The sequence below is a fragment of the Malurus melanocephalus genome, unplaced genomic scaffold (genome assembly GCF_030028575.1).
Source record: "Malurus melanocephalus ecotype Western Australia unplaced genomic scaffold, MMel_1.1 scaffold_197, whole genome shotgun sequence".
Lineage (NCBI taxonomy): Eukaryota > Metazoa > Chordata > Aves > Passeriformes > Maluridae > Malurus > Malurus melanocephalus.
The window spans coordinates 907986-922270 of record NW_026623429.1 but is presented as its reverse complement, the minus strand read 5'-3'; the positions used below and the strand labels follow the sequence as shown (position 1 = coordinate 922270).

At 44.2% G+C, this 14285-nt stretch overlaps 1 protein-coding gene across 1 annotated transcript; it reads right to left on the bottom strand.

Annotated features, from left to right (window-relative positions):
- Positions 1–1236: 1236 nt before the first annotated feature.
- On the bottom strand, positions 1237–8937 carry CDPF1 (cysteine rich DPF motif domain containing 1). The gene is made up of 4 exons (XM_057373453.1): positions 8933–8937; positions 6514–6620; positions 3283–3287; positions 1237–1386 (listed from the first exon to the last, which is right to left on the bottom strand). Exons 1-4 carry the CDS (start codon positions 8935–8937, stop codon positions 1237–1239), a joined length of 267 nt encoding a protein of 88 aa, XP_057229436.1.
- Between the last annotated feature and the right edge of the window lie 5348 nt (positions 8938–14285).

Sequence of the window (14285 nt, the reverse complement as noted above, 5' to 3'; positions counted from 1 at the left end):
GCTACTAATAGGTCCATTATGGCTCCTCTGCTAGAAATTTCAGTCCTGAACAGAGGGCTCCAATATACTAAGTTCAAAAAAAAATGAAGATTTTAGTTCACTTTATGTCCTAAACAACTCATTGAAATAATGTTGATTTCTTTTAACAGACCCATGTTCATTYTACTAAAATGTTGTATTTTAGATGTTGTCCTATTACAAATTATATGGATTGAAGAGTTGGAAAAAAGAGACCTTAACCAAGGCACTAACAGCCAATGACCAACAATAACTAGAGTCAAAAAGGTGATTTGGGGATTAGGGAGCATTCTACACATATCCTTGACTGGTTTTACATAAAAGTTTCCTAAATCTTAAGACAATCAAAACAGGTAATGGAGAAGCTAATTTCTGAGGTAAACAAATTGCTGTTTCTGCAACAACTTTTTAACTTTTATGCCTGAAATTCTGTTTCTGACATACCTATTATAGCTGCAGTTCAGGAAAGAATTGAGTTTATTAGTGGAACTTTTCTATTTCCAGATTAGCTGCTGTGAAAGTGAAAAGGAAGTCACCTYTATTGTAAAGCACAAACCCAATGTATTCAGAGTCCTCTCCAGTTGCTGTGCTGACATGGACTGGAAGGTTAAGAGAAAAGTGGCTGCAAGTGCAGGGGAATTGTAAATATTTCTATTGACTGTAGAAGTATCAACCTTTAGAAGTCTCAGTGCTGTGATAGCATTGAGATTACCATATTGAAAAATGTGGGTATTATGACGTTTTCTCACTGCACTTTGATTTTAGAATTAAAAACAAAGATGCCTAATGCCATCTTGCCAGGACAGCACTGCCAGATGAACAATTGGTGTTACACTCRCTTTCTGGAGTACGTACTGAATTGAGCCACATCAATCCATCTCAGATTTTCGTAACACTGTACGAGTGTCAAGAACAACACAAAGCACTAAAACAGCAAATGTGAAAATCTGGACRTGGTTCCAATGCTCTGTGCTGTTTGGTTTTTTTACTGCAAGCATTTCACACTGTGACAGCAGGCTCCTCTGCCTTCCTCCCCACTCCTCAGCACCTTGGAGCCGCTCCCCGGCACGGCAGGCACTGCACGGGGATGTCTGAAGCCAAGCCCAGGCGAGGAAATGCTGATGAAGGTCACTTCTTTAAAAGGAGCAACATGATAGTCTGCAAATAGAGAGAGCAGAAAGCCCAGCCAAAGAACTGTCGCTCTTGGTCTGTCAGGATTTATGCTTTGTGTCCTTTTTTTTTTTTTTTGCAGGATTTCTGCTGGGGCTCCCTTTTATCCATCTCTTCTTGTATTTCCAAAGGAAAGGCCTTTTGGTTCTCCTTCACACAGGGGAAGCAGAACTTTTCAGAGTAGAATAGACTACAGTGCTATAAAGAAAATAACATCACTATCAGGATGCACAAAATGGAAATGTTTAAGTTCCAGTCATTAAACTACATTTATATTTAGAATTCTTCTAAAATGGATTCATCTTCTAGGCTGAAATATTMCAGCAATTTTACTTTTTCTTGCTCAATAATTCTAACATCAAACTGGGTGAAAAATAAACCCCGTGTCTGTAGTAAGCACAAACCAAATCATCTGTCCCACTGCTCCAATAAAGTGACCTTCACCAGCTCCCTGCTCCAGGGAATAGCAGCAGCCCTTCTTCAGCTGCCTTCTCCTCCCAGCACCATCCGTGGTTCCTGGCTTGCTCACTGAATTCCAGATAGGATTTCATGGCTAAGCTGGAGCTGGCGCTGCTGATGGATTATTCTTGGAGAGTTAGACATGAATACAGGTAGAAGAAATTCCATGGGTTTTACTGAAACAGCAAAGTTTTCCTCTAAATCTTGGCTGATGAACATTTCTACCTCTGGGAGGATCTTCTAAAATCCTGCAGTGGTCTGTGAGACTTGAAGTCTCAGCACCAATCTCCACAAAAACAGCCTAAAAGTGAACAAAAGTGCCAAGAACTGGGGGCTCTCATAACAGACCATCTTTTCCACAACTCCCAAATAAACTACTCCAACTTCCATTAATCCATGCACTTGCGTTGTCCTGGGAGAACTCTAAAAATTGTCACTGCTACATCAATGTCACAGAGATGTCCAATAACCAGAATAGCTAAATGAGCTCYATTCAGCTGAGACAATTCAAACGAGATTTCATCCCTTACCCTCAATAAATGTACTCACTGGTTGAAACCTTAAAACACATCTGGTACTAAAGCTTGTGCTGATGGCTCTTTCCTAAACTCTTGATGGCAAAGTACAAAAGCAGCTGTGCACAAAGGAWGTATTTTTGCTGTCCCTGTTCCATTCACAGCTGGTGCAGACCCAATATTTATTTTTTCCCCAGGAGTTGTAACCAGATGTTATTGAATAGAAAGAAGCAAAACTGATGGAGTATTTTAATGTATTTGCAATGTAGAGTCTGAACAACTGGAAGAGAAGCTAATTAATGTATTATTCCTTTGCCCCGTGGCGAGACTGACGTCCATGGTTCTCCTGACGCGCTGATCACCAAATTCCAAACAGGATTTCATGGGTAAGCTGGAGCTGGTTGCTGATGGATTATTCTTGGGGATTTAAGCTTGAATAAAGACATCAGTTTAGATAGATACGGACATCTTTTGGGGAGAAATGGATTCCTGGGTCTTACCTAAATAACAAAGTTTTCCCCTTGCCATGGTCATTTGCAGCTGGCCTTTCTCTGGGAGTTTGGCYTGGCTGTTCCTGTGTCCCTGTCCTTGCTTTTGTTTCCTCTACCACTATCTAGACTTTAGCAGCAGATTCAGCTGATAATTATACCAAAATCACAATCATCCTGCTTCCATGTGACTTGGAAGCTTGAGGAACAACTCCTCTTTATCTATTGTCCTTTTCTGCGCTGACTGCCAGGCCCCTCCTCATTCAGAAGTGAGTGCGAGGCCTTGGTCTCATAAAAGCCCTGAAAGTGGATTTTGGTTGCACAACCTCCAGAGCCTATTGTTTTTTGTCTCTTGGTATCCTTAATACATTAAGCTGCCAGTTTARAAGGGGAGATTAGAGTTTAGGTTGGCCCTGTTGTTGCTGCTTGCYTTGCCAAATGGCACCCAGCCCCCAGCTCCAAGGCTCAGGGCTCCAAGGGWGGCCACAGRGCCATGGYAAAGGAGGGGAGAGGCTTTTCCTGYAGGTGGGATCCCCCATGTYMAGATGCAGCTCCTCACAGGTAAACCCAAGTGCTCAGCTTGCATTCTTTTGGCTGAAAGCAGTTGCCAGCTGGTKCTGATTTTGGCCAACAGGGGCTGGTAAATCATGGCTGACCCACTGCACCCCTGAGAGCTGGGTCCATGCACCCTTAGTCCTGCTCTCTCACTCCTGGGATTTTCAGCCTAACTCTTCTCTCAGCGCCCTATGAATTAAACTTCCTACGTAGAGTTCTTTTAAACCTGTATCCAGTTGTGTTTAATCAGACTGTTCTTTAATGTGCTTTCTCCTTCTGTGACCAAGGCAGGAGGGGGCCTTTTAAAATTTAGCTGTAATAGTCCAATTCAGGCAAAACTGAGCTGCCAAAGCATGCTGCCAGGGTTTATTTCTGCTTTGACATGAATCAYGTCTGAAAGCAATACACACAGGGATGGCATCTTCACCCCAATCCATGAAGGAAAGGCTCTGCCCATCYGTGTCCAGGGCTGACCCCACATGACTGGGAGCTGAGTGGAAAGCAGCTGGAGTGTTACATTTACCACTTAATACCTACAGCCATGTCCAAGGTCAGCGTTCAGTCACCTTCTGCTGAGGTGAGCAGTCAGGAATGAAGCTTGCTCCCTTTCCTTCTTTCTTCTCCAAAAGCCTCCTCTTCYTTCCCCCTTTAGCAATAAAACAGAAATAACTTTTAAATGACTAATACGGTCAGATTATTTCATTTCCTCTCCCCTTTTCTGAAAGGGTAATAGGAGGAAGGGCACTCAACCTGCCCAAGGACTTTTAAAAGCATTTCTATTATCTTCCTTTTTGTGGGGTTTTGATGTGTTTTAAGACATTATAGATAATGATTAGAATTATTCCCAGTTGGATCAGAACTAATGGCACCTAGCAAGGCACTGTGATAAAAGACTTGAGCAGGGTCATACAGGCTACAAAACGATTGAAGTAAATTAACTGAGTGAAACTTCAGAGGGTATTTGAAGATATTTAAGTTTATGAGCACTATAGAGAACAGCTGCTAAGTCGTGACTTTTATTGGCACAGCAACTGTAAGGAAATACACTTCAGCTAGCAGGGCTTGTCTCAGGAAAAGCCTACAATCTGATCTGTCTCTAAGGCTCCTGAGGCACAAAAGCTAGATAAAATCCCTTTGCCAAATCCAAGGGCAAAAAAGTCTTAATTTTGCCACACATTAGCCTAGTGCTATTTTGAATTACCGTAATATTAAAAGGTCACTAAAACCTTTCCAGTTGGCCCAGCTTCTTTGCCAAAGGGGCCCAAGAAAGTATGATTTTCTTCAGCTTCAATTCCTGTGTTTTTACATTTAACTTGGCCCAGGGRTGAGTTGATCTGCTTGGGTCAAGCACAAGCAGGAACCAAATCAAATACAGAAACATTATCCTGACTTTGTCTCTCTTTATTGCCTTGGATAAGTTTTAACTTCTCTGGATTTTTCATTTCCCTACATGAAAGGGGAATAGTATGTGTTTACTCACTTTGTGGTGTGGGTGTTTAAAGCACTAATTATCTTTTCTGCAGATCTCTTTCAATGTTACCTAAGCAGTATTGCCAAATACATTTTGAAACCATAGTCATATGTGTGATTCACTATCTGGCCTGGCCAGTTTGGTAGGAAATGTATTCTCAATTATTTACAATCAATACTTTACTTTGAGTGATACCATCAGGGGAATCTTGAAAACTCAGATAACAAGCAGCAAATGATTGACAAATTTCCACAATGAGCAAAATAAGCAGGACTTTCAAAGAGATTTCCATTAGCTCTCTGTGAGTATCTTCTGTGTATTGCCAAGGCCTGGGTTAACTGAAACAAACACATCTTTCCACAGAAATTCACTTCATTCAGTGTGTGCAAAGRCCCTGAGAGGATGAAATGCTCTGTTTCTGACAGCTCGAACTGCCACACTTGGAAATATTTGCTGAATTCTTCCTAAATTCCAGACATTTCATTTGGGAATGAGAACAGTTGAATGTGCTCAAGTTTGTCCCCAATGTGTCTGTGCTGTCAACCCTCTGTTGTTAAAAAAGGACAAAGCAGGAATGGATCCCCTGAGCCCCGACTCTCTGAGGAGCTGCACTGAGCTCTTCACTGGGCTGTGAGGACCCCAAAGGGGACAGTAGTCCTGGGGACCCCAAAGGGACAGTGCCTTTGGGAAGATTCTGTTCACATGGGAGCTCTGCCTCCACACAATTGCCCTGAAAATCAAGCTCAGCCACTGCACCACAACCAGAGAGTGCCAGCGTTTCATCCAGCAYCCACTTGGTCAGAGCCTACAACTCCCTCTTGTACTTAAAATAGAGAAAAGAAACCCAAACCCTCAGAGTTGCAATCGCTTTTGGTGATTTTCAGTCATTGMAATGTCAGGAGAGACTTCAGAGGTAAAATATGGAGATATGGAGAAATACYCCCAGTGCACGTAGCTGGGTGTGTGAGCTCCCAGTTGCAGGAAATATCTGGAGCCCCCAGCAACGAGCTGGTAATGGGCATGGATCCTTTTCCTAACAAAGGGCTCAGGGCCCTGCACTGCTCTCTGCTCACCCCGAGGCTCTGCAGGAAGAGCCCAGATCCCAAATTCCCCATGGGAACGGGTGCCCAGACTGTAGGGGTGTAAAGGCCCAGGGATTCCTTCATTCATGGCCCCTCCTGCTGCTGCACCACTCAATTATTGAACCTTTTTTTCCTGAAATTGGAAGACTGTTGCTCTGCTGTGGGACACCTGGGGTGAGAAATTTCTTTGACATGGGAAAAACAAACCCAACCAGGAGAAAGGTGCTATTGCAGGCTCCTCTTGGCCCATCCTTGGTGCTGACCGCCCACAGGTCAGAAWAGCAACTAAACTGGGCCGGGTGTGCCAAGATCCTGCTGGCTGTGTCAGCCCAACCACCAAAACTTGAGACTCACAGACAAAAATGGGGCCAGATCTGCACTGAGAAGAAGGAATTGAGACAACTGTAATTTTACACCACCTTTCTGGGCTGCACTCAGATTTCACAGTTTAAGGTTGCCTTTCAGCTTCTACTTAAATTCATTCTTCTTCAGAAAGCAAGCATGGCATGGTACAACTTGCTGCCCTGCTCACTTGCAACTTTAATTTTAATTTAATACGAGAATTAAATCATCTGGGGGGATCCACAAGAAGATACAATTATGTACAATTAACATACACATAGTGGTAGGACAAGGGGGAATGGTTTGCCTTAAAAATTGACTGTCTGGGGTTTTGTTGCTTGATCTTTCTCTGACAGGTCACTGGAACAAAAAGAAATGACTTAAGCAGCTTGTTTTGCTYATACTCATTGTACCAATGCAYTCTGCTCTGCTGCACAAACTGCAGYGAGACCCASTGGTGAGGAATTTGTCCTTGTCAGGGGTGAAAGGATCCTTCATGACATAGGCTWCTTCCAAAAGCCTGTAAAATAAGAATTTCAGGCTTTTAAGTATGTATTTTATAGTAGGGGATGGTTGAGAGGGGGAAATTGTGGAGGCTGAAAATGTATCAGCCTTTTGTAGGTGATTTGCTCAACCTGCTATTGTACCTGAGGCAAAGCAGCAGCTCTGCTGCTCCTTTTCTCTTCAAAACCTTCAACTCTGCAGCTGCCTTCWGTCCTGTRYTGCACTTTTAATCTCTCTTCCAAGAGTAGTGCAACTGGTGAGCCTCTCAATTTCATCTCACTAAGTTTTTCTCAATGCTCTACYTTAAAATAATTATYTTCCTTTTTTTATGACAGGCATCTCTGAGCATGACCAACTTCAGCACCTTGACAAGTCACCATTTCAATTGCACAGCTTTGAATCAGATGATGTCTACCAAAGTTGTATGTGAGTATAAAATGCAAAGGTTTTACTGCTCTTGGTTATGTCACTGCTGTGAAGCTGAGATCCCCACCTTCTGCTAGCAGGAGCTGCTGGCAGAGAGCCCTGCATTCACCTGCAAAGTGCTCACTTTGTGCCACAGACTGTACTGCTTGCTCCAGGGTGTAGAGGGAGTAAATTTATTAATAATTTGGCAACCTGCTTGGGAAACACTAAACCCTTGTGTTTTCTGGGAACTTGAGGCAAAATAATACAGAAATCAGTTGAGTGTCTGCCTGCAAAGGGCACCCAGCAAGCCTGGCTTTYTCCTGGACTTGTCAAACTTGGATKCTGGTAATTATATGCATAAAAGGTGTTCTGCTAACTCGTACTGCCTTCTCCTTGCCTATGTACACACACAAATGTGTCCAGAAGTGTGTCCAGCGTTGTGTTCCTCTCTCCTTTTCTGTCCACTCAAACAGAAAATGATATGGCCAGAACCTTGCACTGTGAGGAAAGATCAGGCATCTCACCATGGCAGATCACCCTATCAGCAAGTGAGTGGGGTACAAAGCATTGTGCTTACAGAGCACTATCCTCCCTTGCAGGATTCCCAGCCCTGGTCAGGGCAGAGCCATGGGACAAGGCCTCCTGCCCAGCAGTTTCCTGCATTTGGAATGTGTGGGGAAGCCAGGAAAGATGGGCTGTGAAGCTACTTCTCAAAAGAAGTGTGATGCTTCAGCATTATTCTTTTGCTTTTGGCAGCTGAGCAATCCAAATAAAGCTGGCACGTTCACACTGAGCTTGGACAAYCTAAATTGAGATTCACATTCACATCTTCAGGAATTGATCTGATCAAAGGTGAGTCACTGCTCTGCTCAATGGAAGAGGGAAAACCAGTAGCACTGTGGGGTTTGGAATGATGAAAAAACAGCTGCAATGACTGTTCTGCAATGTCTGTCTCCTTCCTCAAACTGGAGCCATGAAAGGGTTTAGGATCCTGCTCAGGCGGCAGGGACCAGGAAGGTAAGTGCTGCAATGAYCTACTGTGTATTTTTCTTTGTTTCTGGAACACCTTGGGATAGAYTTTTGGGAGCTCACCCCTGGCTCCCTGTTCCTACCTGGATTTCAATGGAAAAGAGGCCARTGGAATCACCCTGTATCTCAATAAAATGTTGGCCCATTCCAGCACATGGGACAGAGGAGCAGAACATTTTTAACTGAACATTTTTAAACCAGAACATTTTTAAACATCCTGTTAAAATGTTTAGGTCCAGTAACTTTTACGAAAATAGGCAGAAGGAGAAGACTCTGCTTTATCCTCCAGGAGAATGCCCACATATTTCCACAAATAGGAGAATCTGCACAYAGGAAAGTTATTGTCCATCCTTCTGACAGACTTCAGGCCTCACTAAAAAAGTGTGGCCATCAGTCCCAAGACACAACATGTAGAAAGTCATGCTCCATCAGCTTTGGTGATAACAGATTACTTGTTTAAAATCCTTTTTTTGATTACTTGTTTAAAATCCTTTTTTTTTTTCCCTATCAGTTTTTTTTCTTATTGCTTCCAGGAACTAAATGGGCTTGCAGAGGAATCCAACAGCTGCTAACAGTAGCACAAGGTAAGAGGCAGAACTGCAGCACCAGCAGAAAGGCAGGGCTGAGATGAGGGACCTGCACATCCCTCTCTTGGTGACAGTAAGCTGCTATTTCTGCTCGCCCGACAGGGTGAAACTGAATCCTCAGAGACATCTGCTGACAAGGTGAACTAGGGGCAAGGTGAAGCAGAGCTGGGACTACTTGTCATCTAATGTTCCAGAGGAACAGGGAGATCCTCATGAGCTACAGAGGCTTCATGACAGATGCCCAGTTCAGAAAGTCCTAGCCTGTTACACCCTGAAATTTAAATTTGGAAATAATCTCCCTTACCTCATCACTCCTTTACCACCAGTTTTTCTACTGCCATTCCCAGCAATTCAGAATCACAGAGAGTTCTTCAAATGTAACACAAAAGGGGCTGGACATCGGTCCAAACAAACCCACCTTGAGAACACCTCAGGTAACTACATTTTTTCACAAATGATATGACCCTTGGATACCATGTGTCCTCCCTACCTCACAGGGATGCCTGAGAGAATTTCATTAACTCAAGTGCTTTCAGATTTGTCAGTTAGTAGTAAGGCATGTACGTACATGCTACTCATTTCTCCCTGTACATTACAATTATGCACAAACTCAAATAAGAAAGTCTCCTTTTTGAACACTGCGTTTCAGCATTTCCAGCTAAGACCCCCTAACTTCACCTTTTCTGTAGTACCCAGCAGCAATACCAACACCCCCACCTGACTGAATGAGAATCAGTTCAACACTTGTATGCAATTCTTTTAAATCAGTCTTTCTTAAAAAGGGGAATCATTAGYCCCAAAGAAGTAGATTATGGAAATCACTTGAATCAAATAGAGACGACTATAATGGTGACCTTTTCTTTAAAATGACACAAAACATCAAGGACCACAACAACAAAAAAAGAAGTATTTATGGCAGTGAGGGTCATAGACTTTGGAATGAATATGTCCTGATCCCAAGTCAAAATAACAGCCTGTGGTTCAGAGCTGGAGTACGTTAGATATAGAAACACCTGCTCTCTCACAGACCATTGGCATGTAGAACAGAATCTGTTCAATGACTACCACTGGGAAGGAATGATATCTATGTACAAACACATTTTTGGCTATGCCAGTTGAAAAGCATATGATCCTGCCTGCAAGGCACAGATGAATTTATGATGCTTTCCATCTTACTCCCAGCTTACGAGTCACTGGTAGCAGCTGAACCAAGTTTTATTTCACCGGGAACATCATTTGTCCTGAGAGCTTGTCTACACATCAGCACTTGGGCAATTTAAGGTCACTAACTGAAGGTGTGAGGTCAGTGAACCACAGATTCCAGAGTGAATTCTCCCATTCAGAAGGAAAGTTTGCTACACAACAAAGTAAAGCCATTTCCTTCTGAAGAAAGGAATTTAATGGCAAGTTCATGCGTGTGCTTCACACCTTTAGTCCAAACCACCAAGCAGACAAGTCCCGAGATGCACTTTCTCACAAAGAGTMACTTGCAAAAGGTTCATTTGCTTTGAATAACCATGGCTTTATGTCACAAACCCAGCTGAGCCAGACATTGGTTCACCACAATGCCAGCTCATGTGTTTGGCCCTACACACCATCTTAGCAAGACGCCTGATGTGACAGCGTGACAAGGTGTCTGCCTTGCAGGCACAGGGAACAGGATGAGAACTCATTTCTCTCTAGCAAACCAGCAGCAGGATAAAGGATCTCTTGAGGAGAAAGTCTAGGGCATTAATCCCTCCTTAATAATGATGGGCCTATCTGTGACCACRAGCAAACCAACTCATCACCAGGTGCTATCACTATCTTTTTTCCCTTGGGAAGTTCTGAAGCAGCACYACATCCCAGTAACATGTCACAAGTCTGTCTGGCTGACACAGGCTGAACAGGTCTTCACCAACAGCTTGTCTAGGACTGAATGCTGCCCAAGCATTTGCCACTGTCTGGAAGCCACAAGGTGCTTGAATGCAGCCTTGACGCACATGCCTGGCTCTTGTGGAAAGAACACAGTTACCCACATGCTTGGGTAACCACTGAACTAACACGCTCCAAAGAACCTGCCAGGTCAAGCTCACAGCGCTGCAGGATGTGTGTGAGGTTGGCTCACAGGCCCTGGCAAAAGGAGAAGCACACAGATTTCAGTGCCACAGTAAGAAATAACTGCAGTGAAGAAARGCATGGGTTAGGGAGCGCTGTAAGTGTTTCTCCGTGCTGTCTGTGACTGATACCTGATATGGATGTGGGGAAATGGCTCTCAGTCCAGTTCTCTGGAGACTCCTAAAAGACTTCAGGGCAGTTCTGCTCTGAGCACTCCGCTCAGAGGCCTGGAAGGCATGCCAGAAATCATAAATCACCCTTAAATTGTCAGGGTCAGTGGCAAAGCAGTAGCACTGATAAGTAATCTGATTTTCTTTGCTTCAAACCTCATTAGCACAAATCTTTACAATGTATAGGTTAACCCCTCTTAATGCCCCACAGGAGACTCCTGTATTCCTGAGTCACTGATAAACTAGAGAAACTACACAAGAAGCAAAGTGCCTATAAACAGATGCAGATGTTGATTTGAAACRCTGTCAGATAAAACCAACATTGACACACCCTTAATCCTCTCCTACTACACCCTTGTTTCTTTTACCTGCCGGGATTTTCCTGCAGTATCCACTGTTGATGACAGTAACCTGTTAAAATATTCACAGCTTGATTTTCTGCAGGAAGAACTGCTCTCTAGTAGAAGGGCAGGAGTTCATGGCCTGGCATGTGCCAGTGTTTGCTGTGACAGATATTTAAATACACTTCAGCGCCAGCAATGCACTTGCCTTCTTCAGAACAACAATCTGCTGCCTAATTGATCAGGTAGTAGATAAAACAGCAGATCTTTCTTAGTTGCTGGTTAATCCCCACATGAACAACTCTCTTCCTCCAGGTCCCTCGTGCTACAGTYCTGAAGGCACGTTTAGGTCACCTGTGGCTGTCTCCCTGCTTTTCCTTTGAGGTGATTTACCCTGGGCTGAGCATGAATTAGCCCAGGACTGGAATTTCACCAAGCGTGGCCATTCAGCACTTCATCCTCACTCACTCTCCCAAAGATCATTTGATTGAATTAAACCTGAACTTGTTGCAGCACCTTTTCCTCCAGGCTGGGGGGTTGTGCAGGCACTGCTGTGCTCCCTCTGCTCAGAAGGAGCAGAGATCCCTGCAGAGGGATCCCTCTAGCCATGGGTCACAGASCAGGYCCCAARCCCTGCTCCTGAACAGCAGCTTCCATGAACAGCAGCAGGATAAACAGTCCAGGTGGTCACAGATGTGAGAGCCAGTGTGTTTTCTGAACAGCTGCAGGGAAMGAGGAGTAATGCAGACAAGCAAATCAAACCCCTTTCTTAGGTAAAAGGGCTTTCCAAACACAGGAGGAATCTCAAAAAGGCATCTGTGCCTAAGATCTGAGWTTTAACTAAGCTGAGAAACCAACACTCAACACAAATCTAGCCCAAGTGCCCCTTACTCAGAGATGGCTGCAGCTTGCTCTAAATTAGGCAACATTTAACAGGAACCTCAAATCAGGTGAGAATTTAAAGCTTCACACAAGGAAGCTGCACAAGTCATCATCCACCTCCAGCACAGGAGATCCAAATACTGAAGTGTGGCTGAAGTGCTCATCAGCTCTGGATCTCAGTCATTCTTTTCCAAAATGGAAAAAAACAGACTGGAGGTCAGATTTCATTAATTCTCCCTCTGGTACAGCCACAATAAAGAAATCAACCTACAGCCACCGTAACCCTCTGTCCTGAACTCGTTTTGTCTCCCTTCCCAACTGCAGCTCCCTGTTAGAACTTTGTGACATTAATATCCATAGAGGGGACAAGCAATTTGCTCTATTAAAATATAAGTGATGACCATTACTTTTAAAGTTAACCTTAAAGAAAAGTGAAGTGCAGAGCCACACATGCACCACCAAAAGTATCAGCTTGGTTAAGCACAATCTAAACTTAGTGCAATACTTTCCAACCGAGTCTAAAAATAGAAACACCAAGATTTTGCAGAAATACAGGAGGAAAGGCTAACACAGTTTTTGTTTCCAGGGCTTTCTGGAAGTTCTGTCACAAAAATTTACAAGCAGAGTTCTGGGCCTTTTTACAGCTTTTTTGGTGCATTGATTTTTGTGCCAGTAAAAACACTGATTYAGCCAACAGACCAGTACAGAGGTGATGTACAGGTGGGAGAGCTTGACATTCCAACCAGCCTGGGGAGCACATCTCCATTCCAAGTCACTTTGACAGCAGAATCCCAGTATTCTCCTACAACTRTCATCAAACAAAAATTGCCTCTGGTCTGAACAACCTCAGACTGCTGCAGCTGGGCAGAATAAAACTTTCAGGGGAGCCTTCATGAGGCTCTCAACATAACCTTGTCATATTTGGAGAGATCACAGCCTATGTTTGAGGCAAGACACAAAGTGAAACAAAGTATCACATAAGGTTTTAATTGTAACAGCTCCTCTGCCCGTAATTTACACGGGAAATTAAGCCACAAGGAATATTTCTTTGGTATGGGATCCAGAAGCATGAAGGTCTTAAATTTCATTTATAYAAAAGATGCCATTTCAGCTGTAAGAATACAGTTACATATCCTTACTAACTACTAGTGCACAGATCCAATTCTTTATGCCTAGAACTGGAAGCCAGCCTAAGAGCCTGTTYAGTCCATCACACCCAAGGCACAACTGGCTTTGTTGTGAAGCAATTTTGCAGTGTTTATACACCCCTACGAATCCCCATGTTTTAGAGACCAAGTCTGGATGAAGTGACAATTAACCCCTCTCCTTAGGCAGAGAGACTAATTCATGTGACACTGAAATGTGGAGGTATTTACTGGGGTTCTCAGAGCAGACTCAGAGGGAGATTATGGCACCCCATCTCTCATACTTCTTGCAAATGTCCTACCTTCACCTCACTTTTTGAGTTGAGTATCTGTTTCCATGGCTCTACTGTCCTGTGAGTCCAAAGCTGAGATCCCACACCGCTTTGCTCAAGTGCAACCTCATCTGGCAGGAAACAGAGGTTTCTCCTCAGCTCCCTGGCTTCCTTAAAGCTCCTTCTTTGTGGATGTCCAAGAGCAGTGTCCTCAAACAGCTGAACTTCCCTGCAATCCTCTCGCCAGCCCACCCAAGGCTCCATCCTGTAGCTCAAACCTCCACCAGCAAAGCTCCTCACAAAAAGCAATCTGTGCTCACTGCACTCTGTTAAACAAGGACTATTCTTGGTATTAAAGTCCTTGCCAAGGAAAAAAATCAATCACAATTCAGCGTGGCCTCTAACCCTGGCACTGCCAGTGGTTCCAGGGTGGCAGTGCCCACTCAGCAGCTGCTCTGGATCCTCCGGACTCCGCTGTCTTCCCCAGCTCCCGGGTCCCAGTTCCCCCTCCCCTGGCTCACGTTTCCCACCTGGGTCCCGCTTCTSTACCCCACTCCCATTTGCCCCACAATTCCCAGTTCCCTCTGCCCCGGTTCCCGGTTTCCCCCAGGTTCTCCCCAGGTCCCCATTTCCACCCCTGCAGCTCACAGTTCCCTTCACCCYCTTGTCCTGTTCCTTGGTTCCCTCCCCAGCTCCAAGGTTCCCGGTTTCTGTGTGTCTGTGTAGTTTCCAGCTCTCTCCCGAGCTCCT